The sequence below is a fragment of the Dromiciops gliroides genome, chromosome 3 (genome assembly GCF_019393635.1).
Source record: "Dromiciops gliroides isolate mDroGli1 chromosome 3, mDroGli1.pri, whole genome shotgun sequence".
Taxonomy (NCBI): domain Eukaryota; kingdom Metazoa; phylum Chordata; class Mammalia; order Microbiotheria; family Microbiotheriidae; genus Dromiciops; species Dromiciops gliroides.
In genome coordinates this window covers 31,670,487-31,693,436 of record NC_057863.1, presented here as the reverse complement: position 1 = coordinate 31,693,436, position 22,950 = coordinate 31,670,487, and the positions used below count along the sequence as shown (strand labels likewise).

The window sequence follows — 22,950 nt, the reverse complement described above, 5'->3', positions numbered from 1 at the left end:
AGTTGCTCCCCCCTTATACGTGGGCACTCTTGGCGTGGGTCGGGGAGCTGGAGCCCGAGGAGTAGTAGAAGCGGTTCTCGCCAAACGACTGGGCATCTCCTGAGCAGCACATGATGACGCAACCACCAAAGAGGCAGAGGGTGGCCCCGATCCAGCCAGTGTAGAGGGAATAGCCAAAGCTCATGATCATGGTCTCACGGTGGGCACACACAGGGAACCAGATGGTGGCCACCAAGGCACACAGGGCTGGGGAAACATAAAGAAAGCAGTGACTGTAGCACATTTATCAGAGCAGGGATCCTACCAGGTGGTGTCAGGCAGTGGGAAGAATTAAGGACCTGGGTTCAAATTGAGACAGCTCTGCCACTTAGGGCCTGTGTGACCTTGGGTAAGCACCTTGAGGGGATTGCCCTGCCTAACCAACACAGAGATCTCTTCTATCTCTAAATCTGTATCTGGTCAGGTCTGCAGAAAGTCTTTAGCAATGTTTAGCAGTAGACAAAACTGATGAAGAATATCTGTCAAAAGAGCATAAAGGCTTTGTCAACCCAGGAGGCCACACACACACACCCACATGGAAAGCTAAACTATTTTCTAGGAAGGAAGGAAGGAAGGAAAGAAGGGAGGGAGGAAGGGAGGGAGGGGGAAAAGGAAAGAGAGAGAAAGAGAAAAAGAAAGAGAGAAAGGAAACAGGCACTGGTCTCAGCTATCCAAATAGGGAAGGCCAAAGTCCATTTTGGCCAATTCTCCACTCACTGTATCCATATAGAGTAAATCACGTTACATAAAACTGTCCTGATATGTTGAGGTGGTTGTGTTGTTGTAAGGAATATTACTTACAATACACGATTGAGATCCTTCTTGTAGTCAATGTTTATATTCTTCCCAAATATAACTCAAGAATGTGAACAGCCACTGAAGACAATTATAGAATGTTAAAGCTGCCTGAGACCTTAGAAATCACCCAGTGCAGGCCCCTCATTTCACAGGTGAAGAAACTGAGGCCCAGAGAAGTTGACTCGTTCAAATTCACATAATTAGAAAGTAGAGGAGGTAATATGTGGGCAGCTGGATGGCACGGTTATTAATTAGAGCACTGGGCTTGGAATCAGGAAAACATCTTCATGAGTTCAAATCCAAACTCAGATACTTATTAGCTGTACAACCCTGGGCAAGTCACTTAACCCTGTTTGCCTTAGTTTTCTCATCTGTAAAATGAGCTGGAGAAGGAAATAGAAAACCACTCCAGTATCTTTGCCAAGAAAACCCTAAATGGGGTCAGGAAGAGTTGAACACTACTGAACAATAATAAGAGAAGGTAGGACTAGAACCCACAGGCTCTGAGGCCAGTACACTTCCTGCTATCTACCACACCATCCTTTGCTTTTTTTGTTTGTTTTTGCAGGGCAATGAGGGTTAAGTGACTTGCCCAGGGTCACACAGCTAGTTAAGTGTCAAGTGTCTGAGGCTGGATTTGAACTCAGGTCCTCCTGAATTCAAGGCCAGTGCTTTATCCACTGCGCCATCTAGCTGCCCCTCCACACCATCCTTTGAAGAAAAGGGAGTTTGTCAAAAAATGAGATTTTGTCATAATGAGATTTAACCTAGACAACACAGGAATTTTTCAATGTGTAGCATGTGCTTAACTTTGGTTTGGATTATATAAAAGAAAAGGATTATAAATAGCCTTCAAAGCCATCCCTGCTTCTAGGCAGAACTGTCACTAAACTATCTCATGAAACTGAGTACTTGGCCTTATTTCTTCCTCTCTCTGGGCATTCTGGGTAAGAACTTGCAATGCCCTAACTTCCTTCTTGACCTCCTCCAGAATAAGGAATCTTTTGACATAAAATTCTTGAACCTGGGATCGTTGCTCCTGTAAGTATCTTGAGGTCTACTGCCTCACAAATACTGTTGTTAGTGGTCCTTCATTCTTGAAGAGGACCAGGACATCAGGGTGATGTCATGACTTTCACTGAATTGGATTTAAATGAGGGAGGGCTGTGCAAGGTCACCAACCTCACTCTCTCCTCCAGAGTCATCTTGGTCCAGTGGCAAGATATACATCAGGATGACTGGAGATGGCCCCGGATGTTTAAGGAAATTGGGGTTAAGTGACTTGCTCAGGGTTACACAGCTAGTAAGTGTCAAAGGTCAGCTTTGAACTCGGGTCCTCCCAACTTCAGGATCAGTGCTCTATCCACTTCAACACCTAGCTGCCCCTTTCACAAGTACAATCCTTAATGGGAAGTTGATAGTCATACTACAAAATGTTATGAGGTAAAGGGCACAGGCTTCTGTCTCAAATGAGGAAACTTTGAATTGGATTCTGCTCAAGCACCTATTATGTGCTCTGGATACAAAGACAAAAATGAAACAATCCCTGCCCCCAAGGAGTTTCCTTTCTACTGGGAGATACAATGTATACACAAATAAGTACAAAATAATATCCATGGGAAGAGAGCCCCCAACAATCAGTTGGGACTAGGAAGGTGGGTCAAGAAAGACCTCAGGTTGGAAGCCGTATGTGAGTTGTGTTTTTCAGGATGCCAAGAATTCTAAGGGGGCAAGGTAGGGGGTGTCATACTATTTGAAAATAGTAAGTGATGTATAAAAGTAGGGTGGGAATATCTTCACAGCGCTATCCACCTGCCTCTGTTTCCCATCTCCAGCAGATAAAACTACAGCTTTCGATTTGATGTTTTCTCTTACAGTATGAGGCTCCAGCCCTTGGCACAGTACCTGGCGCTTATAGGTGCTTAATAAATGCTAGTTGACTGACTGTGAGTTCTTTATGAGTAGGGACTATTTCATTTATTGTATTTGTATATCCGGTGCCTGGCATGCAGTAGGTGCTTAATAAATATTTGTCGGTTGATTTCTGAAGAGCCTTCCTGAGTTGCTGTGGCTGCACACTCCCAGCCTGTGTTTGCACAGGAGAAATATTCATACTTTCCTTTATCACTGGCACTTAGATTGGAACAGTCTTGTCTTTTGGCCTGTGCAAGTCTCTGTGTGCCCCCAACAACTCTCAAGACTAGATTTAAAAGGAAATGCTAATCTCCAATAGTGGAGAGAGTTTCCACAGTAGGGATTTTCTACCTACACTGATGTTATCCAGACTCCTCCCCTCCAAAACAATAATATTAATTCTATGTACATGTGCATGTGGTAGCTCTTCTCCTTCCAATTCCACCCCACTAGGAGATGGATCTGGGTAGAGTAGAAAGAGCATAGCTTTGCAATCAGAGATATTGGATTCATAGAGTTACAGGGCTAGAGATAGAAGAGACCTCAAAGGCAATTTAATCCAACTCTCTCACTCTACAGATCAGGAAACTGAGGTCAAGGGAGGCAAATGACTTGTCCATGATGACCTGAGTCCTATCAGAGAGGGGATTCGAACCCAGGTCTTGTGACCACAGAGTTCTCCTCACTGCACCACAATGATATCCATCTAGTATGAGCTTTCACCTCTATGGGCCTTAGTTTCTTCACAAAATAAAAGGGTTGGATATGAATATGTTCTTTTTTTTTTTTTTTGGTGAGGCAATTGGGGTTAAGTGACTTGCCCAGGGTCACACAATTAGTAAGTGTTAAGTGTCTGAGGCTGGATTTGAACTCAGGTATTCCTGACTCTAGGGTCAGTGCTCTATCCACTGCGCCACCCACATGCCAAGATATGAATATGTTCTAAGTCTATGATCCCTATGATCCCTTTTCTAACCTACCCCCTTTGGAAGACGGCTTCTAAAAACAGCAAGTCCTCATTCTGATTCCAATCAGGTCATTCTGGTATAGAGAGAAGAGCAATATCCCTGGAACCAAAGGACCTGGATTCAAATTCTACCTCTGGTGCTTACCACCTATGTAGTCTTGGGAAAGACACTTAATTTCTCTGGGCCTCAGTTTCCTCAGCTGGGTACATGGACTAGGTGACCTCTTGGGTAGCCAACAGTTCTAAGTCTAGGGCTTTATGAACACACCTGAAGGTTCCCAGAATCCTATTCTTCCAATCTCCTTATCCACATATTCTTTTTTTTTCTTTTTTTTTTTTAGTGAGGCAATTTGGGTTAAGTGACTTGCCCAAGGTCACACAGCTAATAAGTGTTAAGTGTCTGAGGTCAGATTTGAACTCAGGTACTCCTGACTCCAGGGCCAGTGGTTTATCCACCGCGCCACCTAGCTGCCCCATTCACATATTCTTAATGTAAGATGTCACTCCAAGAGCAGAAATGTCTTGATTTCCTACCAGATATACTAGCGTTGGGTGGGATTCCTGTTGCTCTCACAAAACCACCATATCAAAACCAATGGAAAGTCACAGACTGACTCCATACCACAAGAAGAGAAATGAGAAGGTCATTTGAGAAGCTGACCTTCAATCGCCCTTCGGATGAAGAATGTTTGGGGGAGAGACTGAAAACAAAGAAAAACTTACTCAGTTACAGACATGGCTTTGGAGAAAGAAGGGATATGTTTTGACCAGGAAAACCAAAACACAAGCCAAGCCACTATTGACCAAAAGCCATTAGTAACAACAGATCCCATTTCTAGCATTCTTTCCTTCAACAATCTTGGGAGGTAAAGTCATACAAGTTTAACTATCAAATAAATCAATAAATAAAATTTTAATTTAAAAAAGTTTAACTATCATGATTTTACAGCCAAAGAAACTGAGATTTAGAGAGGTTAAGTGATCAGTCCTTGGGAATACAGTCAAATAAGTTTCAGAACTGAGATTTAAACACAAAGCTCCCCAGCCTCTAAATCCAAGACTCTGTCCACCATGCTTCCTCCACGACTAAGAAAATTGCCTACAAAGGGACCCATGGATGGTTAAAAACCTAGGAGGAAAACCCTGAGCACATTGGATACACTCCCTGCTGAAATTGTATGGAGGATGTGAAAAGGAATACCACAGAACAAAAAGATATAGATGTCTTGAGACCTACACCAATGGATACATATCATGGGGATCCCAGGTCCATTGAATTATTGAGCTTTTAGACATCCTTAAGGACAAGGGGGAAGGGTTTAGTAGATTTTCCAAGAAATTTCTCTAGAGAGACAAATGGAAACTTCTCTGATATTTTGAAATGTTCTCTCTGTTATAAAGAAAAACAAACTAGGAGGAATTTTTTCTAATATAAATAATTCAAGTTATCTGCTAGGTATAGGGATTTGAAGAAAGAAGGGGCAGGGGAGGGGAGGGGTTGTCTTGGCTAACCATTCATTTCTGGTTTTCATTCCAATATACATAATTTGGGATGTTAAGTCCCTAGAAATGATAAAAGTGAACTTAAAGGAAACACTGAAACCACGACGGTCCTATTATTTCCTTCCTGTTTCACAGAATGTAGCAGCTGAGAGAGAGGAGAGAAAGGAAGAACAGGGGGAGGGAGAAAGAGATGAGAGAAGAAAGAAAAGGGGAAGGAGAGAGAGAAGAGAGAAGATGCCCATTTGCCTCAAGATAGGAGAAAGAGGACATGAATTCTATCATAAGCCCACAGAGAGTTTTCCTGTACAGATAGAGGGCTAGTCTAGCCATGACCCAGCAAGTTGGAGAAAGTGGCCAACTGCTGTCCTCAGCAATAGGAAGTGTTTTGCTTATGCAATGATCCAAAAGAATTTCAAGGAATTCAAGATAGAAAATATTCTCCACATCCAGAAAAAAGAACTGTGGATTCTCAATGCAGATTGAACCATACAGTTTCTACTTTTGAGCTGGGTTTTTTCCCTTCTTTTTTTGAGGTTTTTCCCTTGGACTCTGATTCCTCTTTCACAATATGACTAGTGCAGAAATATGTTTAATGTGATTGTACATATATAACCTATATCAGATTGCTTTCCATCTTGGGGAGGAGGGAGGGAAGGGAGGGTGGAAGAAAAATTTGGAACTAAAAATCTTATGAAAACAAATGTTGAAAACTATCCTTACAAGTAACTGGAAAATAATAAAATTATTTTTATAAAATAAAAAGGAAGTGTTTTGCTTTTTCAAATAATGGGATAAAAGGTAGCCTTTAATTGGTTTTCATGTTCTTAAAAAGAAACAGATTTCGGGGGCAGCTAGGTGGTGCAGTAGATAAAGCACCGGCCCTGGATTCAGGAGGACCTGAGTTCAAATCCGACCTCAGACACTTGACACTTACTAGCTGTGTGACCCTGGGCAAATCACTTAACCCTCACTGCCCCACCAAAAAAAAAAAAAAAACAAATAGATTTCCATAGAGACAGTAGGTAAAATCTCTCTCAAATATAAAATCATGATGACAGAATAGAAAGTACCTGTGTTACTTATGATTCCTTCAGGAAATGCACAACACCGGAAAAGTGACTGAATTAACTAGACTTAACAATGTTGATGATTCCACTTTGAAAGAATGATTTTCCTATCATTCCTGAGAGAGAGAAAAAGAGGGGAGGGAGGAAGGGAAACCTTCCTGGCCTCCTGAAATGTTTGTTTTCCTTTCTGCCTTTGTCACTCTCAGTATTACAGACTAAAAGTCAAGGAGCTTTATAAAATACTGCTTTTGGAACAAGGAAGACCATTATCATCAGAATGGGTGCTGCATGACTCTGGGGTTTTGTACAAATGGTACTGCAAACTGCCTCCCAATTCAGTTTGTGTATACTAAAATCCCAACTCTGACACTTACTAGCAGTGTGGCCTTGGGCAAGGCATGTAACCCCTTCTGGGCCTCAGTTTCCTCAGCTGTAAAAGGCAGAGCACTTGCAGTAAGTGGCTCCCAACATCCTTTCTAGATTCTGGTCTGGGATGCTATGATCCCTGCCTGTTATGAATGCTATGATTATAATTACAGAACAAATATCATCTTACTTTTCAGAAATGAGACCATTTCTCCAAAGCAAAGATAGTCATGATATTTCTACAGAACTGTTATTGCATGTCCATCTCATTTCAGTTTTAAAAATCATTTGAGACTGGAATGGCCTTTGGTTTCCCCTTTTCCAATTTATCTTTCTCTAAAATCAAGACTTTAAAAGAAATCCATCTGGCAGGATATGCAGGTTGGGCCCTATTTGTCCAGTTGTTTTTATGATGATTTGATATTTACAACAGACATCAAACCAATGGAATAACTGAGCACAGTATTTTCCTGGCCAACTTGCCATATTTTTTCCTTTACTTCTAGCCCACACAGGTCACCACCTTTTTTCTTTTAACCCTTTGAAATGCTAGGATAAGTCATATGTCAGGCATATATACACACACAAAGCAAGATCAACAACAACAGCAACAAATTAGAAAGTCTGGTAGAGCAGGAAGGAAGCTTTAAAATCCCTTCATTTATAGCCAACATCACTCTAATGTTGACATAGAGAAAGGAGGCGCATCTTACCACTTATATGCATTTGCTACTATGTTGTTGGACAAGAATATGTGATGGCAGAGCTAAAAGTGTAAGAGAAGGCTTCATTGAAGATTCTATCTATGCTTCTAACGTGGTAAAGCCAAAAACATCAGAGTACATGTCCTAAGATTGCATTAGCGTCCTCCATCCCTAATTACCTTGTATTTAACTACTTTATATGGATCTGTATTTATTCTCTTGTTGTAAATTATGTTTTCTTTTAGTCTCTTGATGTTAATTATGTTTCTCTTTGTTCTCTTGATGCAAATTATGTTTCTCTTTATTGTTTTGGTGTAAATTATGTTTCAATTTATTCTCTTGAAACAAATTGTGTTGATTTCATTTGTATTTATATATGGCCTCACTATCTCTTCCATTAGAAACTAAGTACCTTGAGAATAAGGATTGTTCCATTCATTGTACTTATATTCCCAGTGCCTGGCACAGAGTAGGTACTTAATAAATGCTTGTTGATATCCATACATATCAACTAGCTTTCTATTTGTGACTATGCCACATAGTGCTATAATGCCTGCGTCTCCACAGCCAGCTTCCACAAAGGAAAATCACACAATCAAGCCCTTAAGGATGATTGAAAAACAAAGAAAGGACTTCACAGATTAAGGCAAAGAAGCTTCGGATTGAAACTAGCAGAAGGAAAAGTGATACCACATAGAAAAAAAATTTTAAACTGCCTAACTCTAGAGGAAAAAGGAAAGAAAATGGGTCTCAATTAGAGACAAAGTCCAGCTTCTCCTTTGGAAAATTCATGCTGTAGCCCATAGTTTTCATAAAGTAATAAGCAAAGAGCCAACCTTTCCACCCTATAGCCAGGATCCATCTATTTCCACAAAGGAGACTAAGAAATTGTCAATGATGTCTAGTCATTAGGAACAATATTCTAAGAAGGAAGAACACTATTTGGCCTTCTTTACAGAAAAGTACAAGAACTAGAGGTGAACAGACCAATTTCCATGCCTTCTTTATCTAACTTATCCACAGGCAACATGGAGTAGTAGACATAGGGTAGGGCTCAGAGTCAAGATGACCTGGGTTCAAATCCTGCCTCAGATGCTTATTAACTGTATAACCATGGACAAATCACTTTTAAACAAGCAATCAATAAACATTTATTAAGCACCTACCATGTGCCAGGCACTATGCTAAGCGGTGTGGCCGTCCATAAAATGAGGATGTTGGAATCAATGACCTCTGAAATCCTTTCCAGAATGAAAGGTGTGATCATGTGATCTATAGGTTCTCTCAGTGCCTAGCACAGGACAGAGTATGGAGAGGATGCTTTAAAGAAGTTTGTTGGAAATTAAATGATGGTGTATTTTGACCCTGCCTAGGTCTGTCTCCAAAGAAAAGGGAGACACAACAGATCAGCACAATGGCATTCTGGGTTCGATTCTGACTCTTCTGCTTACTACCTATGTAACTATAGACAAGTCATTTAAACTGGCTTGGCAGGGAATGAACCCCTTGTCCTCTGCTCCCTAGCAAATGGTGAGTAATACTAACTTTTTAAATCTTTCTGGTGTACTACCACAGCCAAATAATCCACATTCTAGTAAACAAGCTCATGGTGGTTCAAAACAATTCAATGCAACAAAATCTGTAGCAGGCACCCACTGTGCTAGGCACTGGGGATGCAAAGAGGAAATAGATACTGAACTCATGAAGTTTATATTCTACTGATAAGATATAACATGGATACAAGTAAGCATTGCAAAGTAATGCAAAGTCGTTTTAAGAAGAGCAGGCAAACAGCTGGGTGGGGGAGCAATGGCCTTGTGTAGGAGGTGATACCCAGATAGACTCTGAAAGAAGCTCCACACGAATGTCTCCACAATTATCTAGGCAGGTTTTCAGACAATGGGCATCATTTCTGTCACCGAGCCTTTGCTTGAAGACTTTCCCCCTTGGTAGGATCTGCTTTAGATAAGACTGCCACAGAATTCAAGAATCCAGCGTCACCTCCATACCACAATGAGGCAGCACAGGAAGACTTTAATCAAAGAATTATCATTACCAATGTCTATGATTATCATCTCATTCTCCTGTGAGGCAGCTAGATAGCATATGGGACAAGAATGCTGAACTTGGAGTCAGAAAGATCTTAGTTCAAATCCAGGTGGCAAGTCACTTAAATCCTCAGTATTAGCTCACTCATCTGTAAAATGGGAAGGATAATAATAACACCAACCTATGTCAGATTTTTTGCATTTATCATGATGTTTCATTGATTTTTTTTTCTTTTCTTCCTTCTTTTTTTATTCTTTATCATAAGGAATGGTGCTCTAGGAGGGTGGAAAAGAAGGCACACAGGCTGAAATCTAGGTGATAGAAATGGAACAGATATAAATAAAAGTCTATTCTTAAAAAAAATTAATAGTAATAGCACCTACCTCCAAGGGTTGCAGTGAGGATCAAATGAGATCATATTTGCAAAATGCCTAGCATTTTCACCATGTCTAACACATAGTAGGTGCTAAATAAATTCTTAGTAGGCAATTCTCTAAGAATATCCATTGCTGAGAAGAAACCAACCTGCACTGGTAGAGGGAGTTTCCTATACCCTATACCTTATCCTTATTATTATTACTTGATGTCGTTTAGATAGAAAGGATTTGGGATGAGTCACTATTCTGCTATAATTCTGTGGTGTTTAATATTCTGTAGATTAGTGAACATGTAAATAAAATGACTACTTTTTGTAATTTAATTAAAGTATTGGTGTATGAGTTCATCTGTAGGTTCCCCAAAAGTATCTTTATTAATTATTATTACTCTCATTAATAAATTTCTATTAGGGCATGAAGAAAGGACATATGTAGTGTTTAAAGAGAAAGGAACTGTCAGAAAAGAAATTGCGACTTCCTCATCTACAGCAGGACTAATGAAAACATGGTTCAAAGTTCCCATTTCCCCACTTTTTAGTGTTTTCAGAAGTGGCCACCTTGGCCTCCGCCCTCCCTGATGACCCCTGGGACCCAGCATGAGCTCAGCACTGGCTTCTCCACCAAGAGGGGCCCAACACAAGTCATAGACACAAAGGACTCCCTTCTCTTCCTCTCTCTCCTCCCCCTCATTAAGCCAACTAGAGAAAACAAGGCGCTTCAGGGCCTTGTGCTGAGAAGACCCGAAAGAAAATCTGCAGGTGCCACACTTGAGACAATGAGCTTCACATTTCCAGTGCCGTCCCAGCCGAGTCACAACAATGTACCACACAGTGGCTGGGTCATTGGGCAATCTGAGCTCAAGTGACCAAGGGGGAGGTGGGCAAGACTGGCAGCTCAAGAGGAGACTAGTCTGCTCCCTTATCTCTTCAGATGGAGCATCTCTCTGCCAAGTCCCAAGATAAAAATCAGGCTCGGGATTCATAAGAGATGTGAAGCCCCAAGAAGACCAACCAGATCCATGGAATCCAGGAGCACAGTTTCACCCCAGGTCCTGGGTGTGGGCAACTCTCAGAAAAGAGCATCCACCACTTTCACCCAACCCCACCTTACTCCTGTTCAATCTCTGGCTAGGTCTACAAATAAAGACCTGCCTGAGGGAGGGAAAAAGAGAGAAAGAAATGATTTAATTCAGCCAGTCAGTTATTTGAAAACAACTGGTTATCTTAACAGCCAATACTTGTTCATCCGAGCTCAGTGGTTTAGTTCTGTGTATTGGGAAGAAAACTGGATTCGACATCAGAAGATCTGAGTTCAAGTGGCACTTATTAGTCATGAGACCTTATGCAAGTCATGGGATCATAGATTCATGAGCTCCTACAGGAAAGGACTTCAGCAGCCATCTGGTCCAAATCCCTCATTTTACAATTCCCTCATCTGCAGAATGCGAATGATTAGCCCTCTACTATCTACCCACTGGAGTTGGGCTTTTATAAAAAAGCACTTAATAAGTGCATGTTAACTTACTGATATGACACAAAGTCCTGGCAAACCTTAAAGCACTGGAGAGATGTGAGCTATAATCATATTAGAGCTAGAAGACATAGCTTGGTGTTACAGTGGATAGACAGTACTGGCTAGAATCAGGAAGATCTGAGTTCAAATCTGACCTCAGATGCTTATTACCTGTGTGACCCTGGGCAAGTCACCTAACCTCTGTTTATCCCAGTTTCTTAATCTGTAAAATGGGGATTAAAAATAGTATCTACTAGGGGCAGCTAGGTGGAGCAGTGGATAAAGCACCAGTCCTGCATTCAGGAAGACCTGAGTTCAAATCCAGCCTCAGACACTTGACACTTACTAGCTATGTGACCCTGGGTAAATCACTTGATCCTATTTGCTACACAGACACAAAAAATAGGGGCAGCTAGGTGTCACAATGGATAAAGCACTGGCCCTGGATTCAGAAGGACCTGAGTTCAAATTCAGCCTCTGACACACACTAGCTATGTGGCCCTGGGCAAGTCATTTAACCCTCATTGCCCCCCACACACAAAAAAACCAGTATCTACTATACAGGTTATTGAGAGGATCAAATGATATAACATGTGTTTAGCCCAGTGGCTGGCACATAGTCGATGCTATATTAAGTATGAACATAAATATAAATATACAAATATGAATATGACCTGTTATGGAAGGGACATTAGACATCATCAACTCCTGCCCTCTCCCATTTTACAGATGAGAAAACTGAGGCTCAAAAAAGGTCAATTCTGTTAGACTCTGTTCAATTCAAACATTTACTAAGCACCAAGGTCATTCATCTGGTCATACAGTGACAAAGTTATAACTTCAATCCTGATTTCTTGACTTCCAATCTAGGGCTCTCTTCACTGTGCCAAACCATTTTGTCAGCATGTGTAGATATAACCTTTAGCTCCTAGTCATAAACAGTCTTTCCCTGGTTTCTTCCCTTTCATGTCAATGTTTCAAGTATCCAGAGGCCAGAGCCTTTTAAGGATGCTGGGTGGGAAATTGGGCCAGACCCATGAATTGATCAGTATAGAGAACTCTAGGTGAGGAACATCCCTTTGCCAGTGGCACTTATTCTGCAGCTTATAGTCTTAGGACTGATTGCGTGGAGTGCCGAGCAGTGAAGTTACTTGTCTAGTGTCACAAAGGATGTGTTGGGGGCAAGACTTGGACTCACATCTTCCCAACTCCTGAACTGCTTGTTTTTCATCCATCATCCCATGCTACTTTACAAAGAATAACTTACTGCAGGTTAATTAGATGCATCTAAACCCCTGGGGTTACTTGTACAAGGCTGCTTTCTCTGCAGCCAAAGGGGTGGTCCTTCCAGCTGCATTGTCTACATCTGTCAGCCTTCCTGAGTCTTCATGACTGGTTTAGAAGTGTATGTAGGAAATATCAAAATCACCCCAGTAAATCCTGGGGTGAGGGAGGGGAGGAGGCAAGAGGTGAAAAGTATTTCAACTTGGATTAATACCAACTTGATTTCTCTGTTATCGCTCGAGTTGACCAAACAGCTGGGAGAACAAAGCAGATACAAAGACCTGCCTATCAAACATTCTGTCCCCAAGAGTTTCAAGGGGCTGGTCATGTGACCATTGTTTTGTGTATTACATGCAGATAAAAAGTCTTTGTCCCTAAAGACCAAATGTAGATCAACTGCCACTGGCCCCTAAGACTGTTCCTCATAACATTCGGAATCCTTCGATTTTTTTTAATGTTAAAATAAAATAACAGCTGGAAATTTCAGAGTGCTTTAAGGTTTGCAAAGCAATTTACAAAAATTGCATCATTTGATCCTCAGAATGATCCAGCATGGTAGGTGATTTTATTATCCCCATTTTGTGGATGGGGCAACTGAGGTTGAGACAGAAGCCTGACCACAAAGAATCATGCTGCCGTCAATTGACATAATTGGTGCTTCCAGGTTAAGAGATATAGAATTCTCATTCTACACAGTTATAATTATCAAAACTCACACAGATAATAACTAATTTTTGACATTTATACAGTATTTTAAGGCATGCAAAGATCTTTATCTCATTTGAGAATTATGAAAGGGAGGTGCTGATATCCTTATTTTTGTTGTTGTTGTTCAGTTGTTTTTTAGTCATGCTCAACTCTTACTGCTCCATTGGAGGTTTTCTTGGCAAAGATACTGGAGCTTTTGCCATTTCTTTCTTGAGTTCATTTTACAGATGAAGAAACTGAGGCAAACAAGGTTAAGTGACTTGTCCAGGGCCACACAGCTAGTAAGCATCTCAGGCCAGATTTGACCTCAGGAAGATGAGTCTTCCTTGTGCTCTATCCACATCACCACCTATGCCCCTATTTTACAAAGAAGGAAACTGAAATTCAGGTTAAATTATTTGTCTAGGAAGACTCAGCTAGTGTCAAAGACAGAATTCTAAACCAGCTGTCAATTGACTCCAAGACCAGAACTCTTTCCATTATTAAGATGGAAATAGGACTGAAGGAGGAAATACAAACAGATGGAATTCTAGAAAGAGAAAAAAAAAACAGGCAGATTTTGTGATATATGTACCTGCCTGTAGGCAAAGTAAAACAATTGTTAATAGCACTCTATCGGGCTCAGTCACATACAAGTCTTTCTGTCTCTTTTGCCTCCTCTTTCTCTATTCTGCCCATTCCTTTTACTTGATCTTCTTCTCCAGCTTTTCCTTCTTCCTGTGTGCTTTTATATTTTGTTATTGAGTTGTTTTTCAGTCATGTCAGACTCTTCATGATCCCCTTTGGTGTTTTTTTGGCAAAGATACTAGAATGATTTGCCATTTCCTTCTCCAGCTCATTTTACAGGTAAGGAAACTGAGGGTCTTTCTTTTTACTCTTTCTTCCTTTCATTTCCCCCACCTCCTTCTTGTATCACACACCAGTGGTGCCCACACGTGTTCCTTAATCCTTCTGGTAGCACTGATAAGTTGCTATCTAAGCCACCAAGGGCACATAACAACCCACTCTATTTCTAAGGGTCTCTAGGGATAGACAATGCAATAGTTCTGCAAATTCTTCATCACCCTAACGAGTGCTGACAACTCAAGAGGGATGGAAAGGCCATTGTGAAGTGATCATAGGATCAGTGGACCTCAGGGACCATCTTGTCCAGCCTTCTCATTTTATGGATGAAGAAAATGTAACCCAGGGTCATTAAAGTGACTTGTCCAAAGCTGTACAAGTAGTGAAGCATCAGAGGTCAGATTGGAACCCACAGCCTTTGATTCTAAAGCCAGTGTATTTTTTCCATTTAAGTATCGAGGAAGCTGACGAAGTAGAATTGTGATGGATGAGAAGCTGGTGAAAAGACCTGTCCTTACCTAACAGAATCACCAGGATCCCAGCCAGCTGAGAGCGCCGGTACTTGGCAGACCCCGGCTCATGGCCCATCCGGATACAGGGCAGGACAGTCAATAGCAGGAAGATGGCCGGTAGGCCTAGGACTGATGCAGCAATCATGAGGGCTCGGCATGCCTGGACATAACCTGTCAGAAAGAAATCCAATGAGAAAGGGTAATTGGACCAAGGGCTATTGGTGTTTGAGATCACCAGACTTCATGACCCCTTCCTTCCACTTCCTCTGGATGGATAAGACCATCTCTTACACTAAATAAGATATCTACCTCATGGCTCAGATCACGCTCAATTTTGAAATGACTCACTACATGTTGTCATCTTTCCAAGTAACTCATGGCTAAAAGACAAGGAAAAAAATTGAGGATCACTGTTTCCAGTTTGATTCAGGATAAAGGAGGAGAGAAATACCCATCCAGAGATCTCCTTTCTGAGCTCAGATTTCCCACTAGAAAGATTCCCCTCATTAGCCTTTCCTCACTCAGTGAATTCCTTTCTCTCAGTCATTTAGGATCATGGATTTAGAGCTGGCAAGAGAACCTCCAAGTTCATCTAGCTCAACCCCTTGCTTTTGCAGATGAGGAGACCGAGGCAAGGAAAGGGTCAGTGATTTGCACATGTTCCGAGAGGTAACCAGCACCATAAGTGGGTATTGAACCCAGGTCCTCTGTTCTAGAGCTAGATGGCTACATCCAGTTTGTTGCTATATGACTACCATATTACTTCACCCATGTATATTTCACCTCCTCAAGTAGTCTGAGAGCAGATAGTGACTCAATTCATCAACAAGCCTTTTAAAGTACCTACTATGTGCCAGGAACCATGCTGAGTATTGGAGCTACAAAGACAGAAATAAAACAACTCCTGCCCTCAAAGAGCTTACCCTTCTATCAGTGGCAATTTATAGGATTCTCCCCCTCTGTCCCCACCCAGCAATAGTTCCCCAGTAGATATTTGTTGAATGAATGAGGAAAAAGAGATGGACAGAAAGAATTGATTGATTCAGCCAATGGTGCACTTGGGGGCCGGATTAGACTAAAACACATACCTTGCCTTAGTCTTGGAGTTCGGTGGGCCAGCCAATCAGTAAAAAGCAACCACTGGGATTAACTAAGAGGAGAAAACAGCTAAATTGGCCATGGAATTTTGGTCTTCTGGTTTATTTTTTGCCACGTGGTACAGCCATCATCCTTCATTAAAATCCTTTGTCTGTGCCTTATGATAGTGTGGAAGTGGCCTTGAGTTCTCAGAGGCTATGCCAGGAAAGGACTTTGAGTACAACCTACATTTGTTGCCCTCCATGCCCAGCCTAGAGGAGTTTGGAAGGCTTCCCACCAGAAGGGTGCCTCCCCAAGAGGAATTTTTTGAGCCACAGCCACTCAGGTGTGCTAAGGCAGGGCTTCTTAAACTTTTTCCACTCATGACCCCTTTTTGCTGGAGAATTTTTTACATGACCCTGGGTATATAGGAATTTTATATATATATATATATATATATATATACACACACACACACACACATATATACATATAACATTTTACTACTGTCAGGGTTTTTTTGCCATTCCCACATTGAGTTACGTGACCCTATATAGGGTTGTGACCCATAGTATAAGAAGCTAACTGCTAGTATAGACAAAATTATGGATGTGAGTGATGTGGCCATCACCTCTTTTCTGGGTTGCTGATGAAAACTTCTGAGGGGAGGTTTCTAATGCTACAGTAAGATCCAAGAGGCATCCTTCCTCATGGTCTATTATTTTTCAAAAGGAATTTCATGGGAGTGGGTTTCCCTGCTTGTTTTATGATATGAAAGGTCCTATACCCTTAGACAAGCTAGTCCCTGGCTTATCAAAACCTCAACCTGACTTTAAAGTTGTGGAGACAGTATAGGGAATGGTGGAAAGAGCACTGAACAGAGAGATGCATTTAAACCTGAGCTCAAACCCTAACTGTGGCTTACTGACTGCAAACAGTCATTGACTTCTCTGAACCTCAGTTTCTTCATCTGAAAATTGGAGGGATTGGACTGGATGACCCCAAAAAGACCAGCTCTACATCTACTGGAAAAATCAACAGCAAGGACCAAGCCTGCCTCTGCTGACCTTTCTAATCCATGCAGACAGGTGTCTACTAGAGTTGGCTCAGACTGGAGAGAGAAGAGGGGAGAGAGGAAAAAAGAGAGAGCTGACTGTTAAATTTTCAGTGTGACCATTTACACCTAGGAAATTAGCCAATGCTGATATCTAGACTTTAAAAAATGAAGATGTTAATAACACAGATTAAACCTTCAAGTGTGTCGCAAGTCCATTTTTTCAGAGGACCACCCCTGCTTAGGGAGAAACAAAAACCTGAAGAAGGTTTCCAGTTGTCAAGTCTTCCTTCTGAAATTCTTTTATGGAATCATCGTAAATTCAGAGAGGACTTTACCGGTCATTGAGTCTTTTTTTTTTTTTTTTGGTGAGGCAATCGGGGTTAAGTGACTTGCCCAGGGTCACACAGCTAGTAAGTGTTAAGTGTCTGAAGCCAGATTTGAACTCAGGTCCTCCTGACTCCAGGGCCGATGCTCTATCCACTGTGCCACCTAGCTGCCCGGGTCATTGAGTCTTACCCGCCTCGTTTTACGGATGAAGAAACTAAGTCCCAGAGAGGATAAGGAACTTGTCCAAAGACACTTAGGGAGCAGAGAAGGGGGTCTAGTTATAAGGTTTATAGATTTAAAGCTGGAAGGGACCAAGGGGTCAACTAGGCCAACCTCACCATTCTACAGATGAGGAAACTGAGGCCCAGAAAAGTTAACTAGCTTGTTCAAGGTCTGACAGGTAGTCACCAAAAGCAGCCTTGACCCCAAGCCTTCTGTCTCGAGTCAGTGCTCTTTTTTTTTTTTTTTGCGGGGCAATGGGGGTTAAGTGACTTGCCCAGGGTCACACAGCTGCTAAGTGTCAAGTGTCTGAGGCCAGATTTGAACTCAGGTCCTCCTGAATCCAGGGCCAGTGCTCTATCCACTGCGCCACCTAGCCGCCCCGAGTCAGTGCTCTTTTTGACTATACTATCACCACCCATCCTCCATTATACTACCTTGGTGTTGTGGGTATAAAGAACTGAACAGGCAGACAGGCCAGGGCAGGTTGAATGAAGGAAGCTTCTACCTGCTCCTGATTGTTAAATTTTCGTTGTGAGCATTTACATCTGAGAAATCAGCAAACACTACAAATGAGGGCTTGAGATACTATTTTACTATTGTCTAGACTTAAGAAAAGTGATAGAGAAAGTGTTAAAAATGCAAATTAAACTTACAAGTATGTCATGCATATGCACACACGCACACACATGTGTTTGGGTATGTGGGTGTGCATGTGTGCTCACACACATATGGGGGCTGGTTATTAAACATTTACTAGCACATTCCTGGGTACAGGGGAAAAGTTGATGGAGATGATTAAGATGGAGGAACAGTGTCGGAATCTGGTGTTAGGAAGAAGAGCTCCTGTTATTTGTGAACTGTCCACCAGTCAGGAAGCGTTTATTAAGTGCTTACCGTGTGTCAGGCACTATTCTAAGCCCTGGAAATACAAAGAAAGACAAAAATATAGTCCCCACCTTCAAGGGGCTCCCATCACAATGTGGAGACAGCATGTAAATAATTAGATAGCCAAAATATATGCCATGTAAATGATAAATGGAAGATCATTTTAGAGAAAAAAATTTTAAAAGGAAACAACTAGCAAGGAGGGACCAAGTATGTCCTCCTGCCAAACGTGCCGACCTGAGCCTTGAAGGAAGCCAGACAGCGGAGGTAAAGGGGCAGAGGATTCCAGACCTGGTGTGAACCAGTGAAAATGCACAGTCAGAAGACGGGGTTTCTAGTTTGAGGGACAGCGGGATAGCATAGAGTGTGTGCAAGGGAGTAATTCCAGAATTCTTACTAAATAGGTTAGAAGGGCCAGGTTGTGAAGGATTTTAATACCAAATAGAGGGGCAGCTAGGTGGCACAGTGGATAGAGCACCGGCCCTGGATTCAGGAGTACCTGAGTTCAAATCCGGCCTCAGACACTTAACACTTACTAGCTGTGTGACCCTGGGCAAGTCACTTAACCCCAATTGCCTCACCAAAAAAAAAAAAAAAAAGAATACCAAATATAGGGTTTACATTTGACCCCGAAGGGAAGAGGACACCACCAGCATTTGCCAAGTAACTGCATGACATGGTCAGACCTGTACATTTGGGAAAATCACCATGGAAGCCGAGAGGAATGGTTTGTTCTCAGAAACACAAATTGCCCCGAGCATCCTGGCTGTGCTCCCACCCAACACAGGGCTCTTGGCAGCTAAAAAAAGTTATCTTTAAGGGAGAGGGAAGAGGCAGAAGAGCCCTCATGAATTAAACAAGAATGAAAGTCTCAGAGGATAGATCAGTCTCTCCCCTCACACCTTGGTCAGACACCCATACTCAGATGCCACACCCGAGTCCCAGAGGAGGAAAGGAACTGAACAGGGAGGATGCTAAGAACAAAAAGACCATCGGGGTTTTCTGACTGAAGTGAATTCCTACTGTAGAGTTGAGGGGAGAAGCTGGAGGATGAAACAGGACCAGGCAGGGGATGTGGGTTATGGGGTGCTGAGGGTCAGAGAAGTTGTCACCAAGTTTAGGTAAGGGGGATGTTTTCATCACTCCACCTCAGTCAGTCCCCAACTCTGCCTTGGACAGAGGAATCAGATGAATTCAGCTTGTTTTCAGAAAGCAAAACCAGAAGCAACCAGGGACGTGGCAAAGAGGTCGCTTTAGGCTTGATGTCAGAAAACAACACCCCAATCATTGGAGCTGTTCCAAATGCCTTGGATGGTTGGGACCTTCCCCTAACCAACCACTGGAGAACCTCAAACCCCTTGTTGCTGTGTTATAGGGAGCATCGCTGTTCAAGTAGGGATCAGACTAGATGGCCCCGAGGCCTCTTCCAACTCTCAAAGTCTGAGACTCTGAGCCTCAAATGAAAGGCTGGCATCATGAAGCCACACTATGGTTTCTGGATCAAGTATGCTGTGCACATGGGGGGTGGAGATGGTTTATTGGGAGGAATAGGGATTAAGGCAGGGCCATATTTATTAATGAGCCCCAGAAATAGCTATGAGGCAGAAGGAAAACCTGAGTAACTAGAGGGAGGGCTTCTCATTGATATCTACCTCCCTAAATGTGGGAGCTAGCAAGTGACCCTGGGATCCTGGCACCAAGAGAGACCTTCCAGATCCTTAAGTCCAACCCTCTCCCTTGAGAAGTGAGGGGCTAGTTTTGTTTCTTGCAGACCAGCACAGGGCAGGCCCAGCAGGTCGCTGAAAGTAACTTGCCTAGGGTCATACAGATAGTCACAAGCTTGGAGCTGAACCTATTTCCTCCCAGTCCAAATCTTGTGCCCTTTCCACGGGATGCTAAGGCAGGAAGAGGACTGGTTATCCATTTAGAGGTCATGGTTCTAATCCCCCATCTGAGGCTTGCTACCTCTTTGACCTGGGGCAAGTTACTCTACCTTCCAGTTTCTCTTAACTATAAAATGAGTTCTATTAACTAGATAGTGCCTGAAGTCTCTTCCAGCCCTAGCTCTATCATTTCAAAGGGTTGTAGATTTAGCACCAGAAAGGACTTTAAAGGTAATCTAGTCCAACCATCTCATTTTACAGATATGGAAACTGAGGCCCAGAAAAATGGAGTGAATGGCCCCAAGTCACAGGTATTAAGCATTCGGTGGAGGGGGGATTTGAACCCAGGTCTCACCCAACTCTTTTAGTTACCTTGTGCCCATCCTTCTGGGACCCTCATCCAAGACTCTCACCACCCCACGCTAGAGATGAAGAGTAAACCCAAGGATGGCTGATGGGAAAAATTAGAAGCCCAGAGTGGGCTCCCCAGAAGCAGCCCACGGGAGTGGGCAGAGGAGGGACTAACGAGGAGAAGAAAGCAGCCCCTACCTGGCAGGATGAGGATGTCCACGAGCGGTTTGCAGTGGTACAACCCCGTGGCCATGACACAGTCTGCCCAGAGCCCTTTGGAGCCAAGCTCATCCATCTTCCGGCAGGTGGTGATGGTGTAGCCGCAGGTCACCACCCAGTCATTGGTGGACGTGGCGACCAGGATGCCGATCCAGCCCACGAAGCTTGTCACAAATCCAACCAGTTGAAGGCAAGTGGCAACCATGGCCGCGGCCCCCCAGCCTCCCCGCCCTCCTCAGCCCTCAAGCAAGCCGGCTGTGCCTGGGGCTCGGCTGCTGTGCCCAGCCCCGACGGCGCGGACAGCGGGGCTGCCTTCTGTGCTCCCCGGTGCTTCTCTCCAGGGACACCCAGCGGGGCGACTTCGGGGCTTCGAGAGGGCTGGCTGGCCAGGCCAGGAGAGGAACAGGGGGGTGAGAGCGGTGGTGGTAGCACCAAACCAACGGGACAGCAGCACAGGGCGCGCAGCTCTGAGCGGGGCCAGCCTCTCCGATACCCAGGGCAGACAGGCTGAGGAGCGAGCCCCCGCCCCCCTGACTTTAAACGGAGGAGCCCCGCCCTCTCCCGGCCAATCGGGAGCGACCAAGGCACAAGAACCCCAATCAGGAAGAAGGGTCAGGATTGGGGCGCGGTTTGGAATCCGACGGGAGAAAGGAATGGTAAAACGGAGGAGGTGGGGGGCACTGGGAGTGTTGGAACTTAAAGTGCTTGTGTAAGTATGTGTCTGCACGTGTGTGGGGCGGGGGGGCGAGGGCTGGAGACAGACAAAGACAGAGACACAAAGAGAAGGGGGGGGAGACAGAGACAGAGACAACAGACTGTGTGTCTCTTCCTTCTTTGGCTCTGTGTCTGTCAGTCTCTATGTCTCTATGTGTCTGTTGCCTCGTTCTCTGTCGGTCTGGGTGTCTGTCTGTCATTCTCTATAAACAAATACCACTAACAAAGCTTATTCTCTCATTCTCTCTCTCTCTCTCTCTCTCTCTCTCTCTCTCTCTCTCTCTCTCTCTCTCTCTGTATGTGTGTGTGTGTCTCCCTCCCTCCTTCCCTTCTCCCCCTTGCCCCCAGAAGACCAGAGTCTGTGTCCTCCATATCTTTGTAACCTCTTTATTGCTTGGAGCAGCTAGGTGGGTCAGTGGACAGAGCACTGATCCTGAAGTTGGGAGGACCTGAGTTCAAATCTTACCTCCGACACTAGCTATGTGACCCTGGGCAAGTCACTCATCCCCCTTTCCTTTAAACATCTGGGGCCATCTCCACTTGTCTAAAAACATATCTTGCCACTGAACCAAGATGACTGGAGGAGAGAATGAGGTTGGTGACTTTGCACAACCCTCCCTCATTTAAATCCAATTCACTGCATGTCATGACATCACACTTCTTCAAGAAGAAGGACCAACAACAACCTGTCCATTGCCTAAGTACCTTACACCGTAATATAAATTCGATACATATATTATAGAGTATCTTGTATAGTATAAACTCAATATATGCTTATCGGAAAATGAAGAGACCTGAGCAGTGTGGTCTGTGTGCCTAATCTTCTATAGTCTTTTTTTTTCTTTCTAATATGTAAGCAGATCAGGATGGTTTACATGAAGAAGAAAAAAGCAATAAAGGAGATAAATGGTATTAATTATCATTTCTTCAGATACAACTGAGCCAAAAGAACAGAAAGGACTTGACCAAGGGCTGGTAGGTAGGAAGTAGAATAGCCAGACCTGAGAACCTGCATTTCCTGTTTTCTTTTCTCCCAACCACCCTCTAAGGTAAATAGGCTGTTTATTATTCCTATTTTACCGATTAGGAAATGAGTCCCAGAGAGGGAAAGGTCATACAGGAAGCCACATACCTGAGACTAGAATTCTGGTTGTAGGAGCCTAGAGTTCAAGCTGGGCTGGGCATTAGCTGTCCTATCTAATCTGAGCTCCCTTATTTTACATAGAAGGAAAATGAGACATTTGAGCAGTGATTTGATCAAGGTCACACAGGAAGGAAGAGAGAGAGCCAGGATTAGACTCTGGACATTCTGACTCCCGGGCCAGTTATCTTTTCTGCTACAGTAGAAAGTTGCAGATGCATTACTGAAAGCCCTTGCTTTCTTTCCAGTGGTGGCATTCTCCTCTGGACCGTCTTATCCACTCCTGCAACTGACACGTGAAATCTACCTTTGTGAAATCTACGCTGGAAAGCCTTAGCTCTCTTTTGCACAACTGGATAAGATGGTGGCGTAGGGTATGTTCCTAGCTTATAGCTTCATTTTTGGGCCAAGCCTAAATATTGCTACCAGGA

At 43.2% G+C, this 22,950-nt stretch overlaps 1 protein-coding gene across 1 annotated transcript; it reads right to left on the bottom strand.

Annotated features, from left to right (window-relative positions):
* Window positions 1–21,180, bottom strand: CLDN11 (claudin 11). The gene is made up of 3 exons (XM_043998359.1): window positions 20,644–21,180; window positions 14,650–14,814; window positions 1–246 (listed from the first exon to the last, which is right to left on the bottom strand). The coding sequence occupies exons 1-3, from the start codon at window positions 20,867–20,869 to the stop codon at window positions 14–16; spliced, it is 624 nt and encodes a 207-aa protein (XP_043854294.1). The 5' UTR covers window positions 20,870–21,180; the 3' UTR covers window positions 1–13.
* Window positions 21,181–22,950: the final 1,770 nt, after the last annotated feature.

What these genes read in the sequence shown, in the direction of transcription:
- CLDN11 (XM_043998359.1), bottom strand. Translation starts at nt 20,869, where the DNA reads ATGGTTGCCACTTGCCTTCAACTGGTTGGATTTGTGACAAGCTTCGTG. An exon ending in GGACATCCTCATCCTGCCAG is followed by an intron (nt 14,815 to 20,643) that starts GTAGGGGCTGCT and finishes TCTTTCTGACAG; the next exon opens with GTTATGTCCAGGCATGCCGA. An exon ending in GATCCTGGTGATTCTGTTAG is followed by an intron (nt 247 to 14,649) that starts GTAAGGACAGGT and finishes ATGTTTCCCCAG; the next exon opens with CCCTGTGTGCCTTGGTGGCC.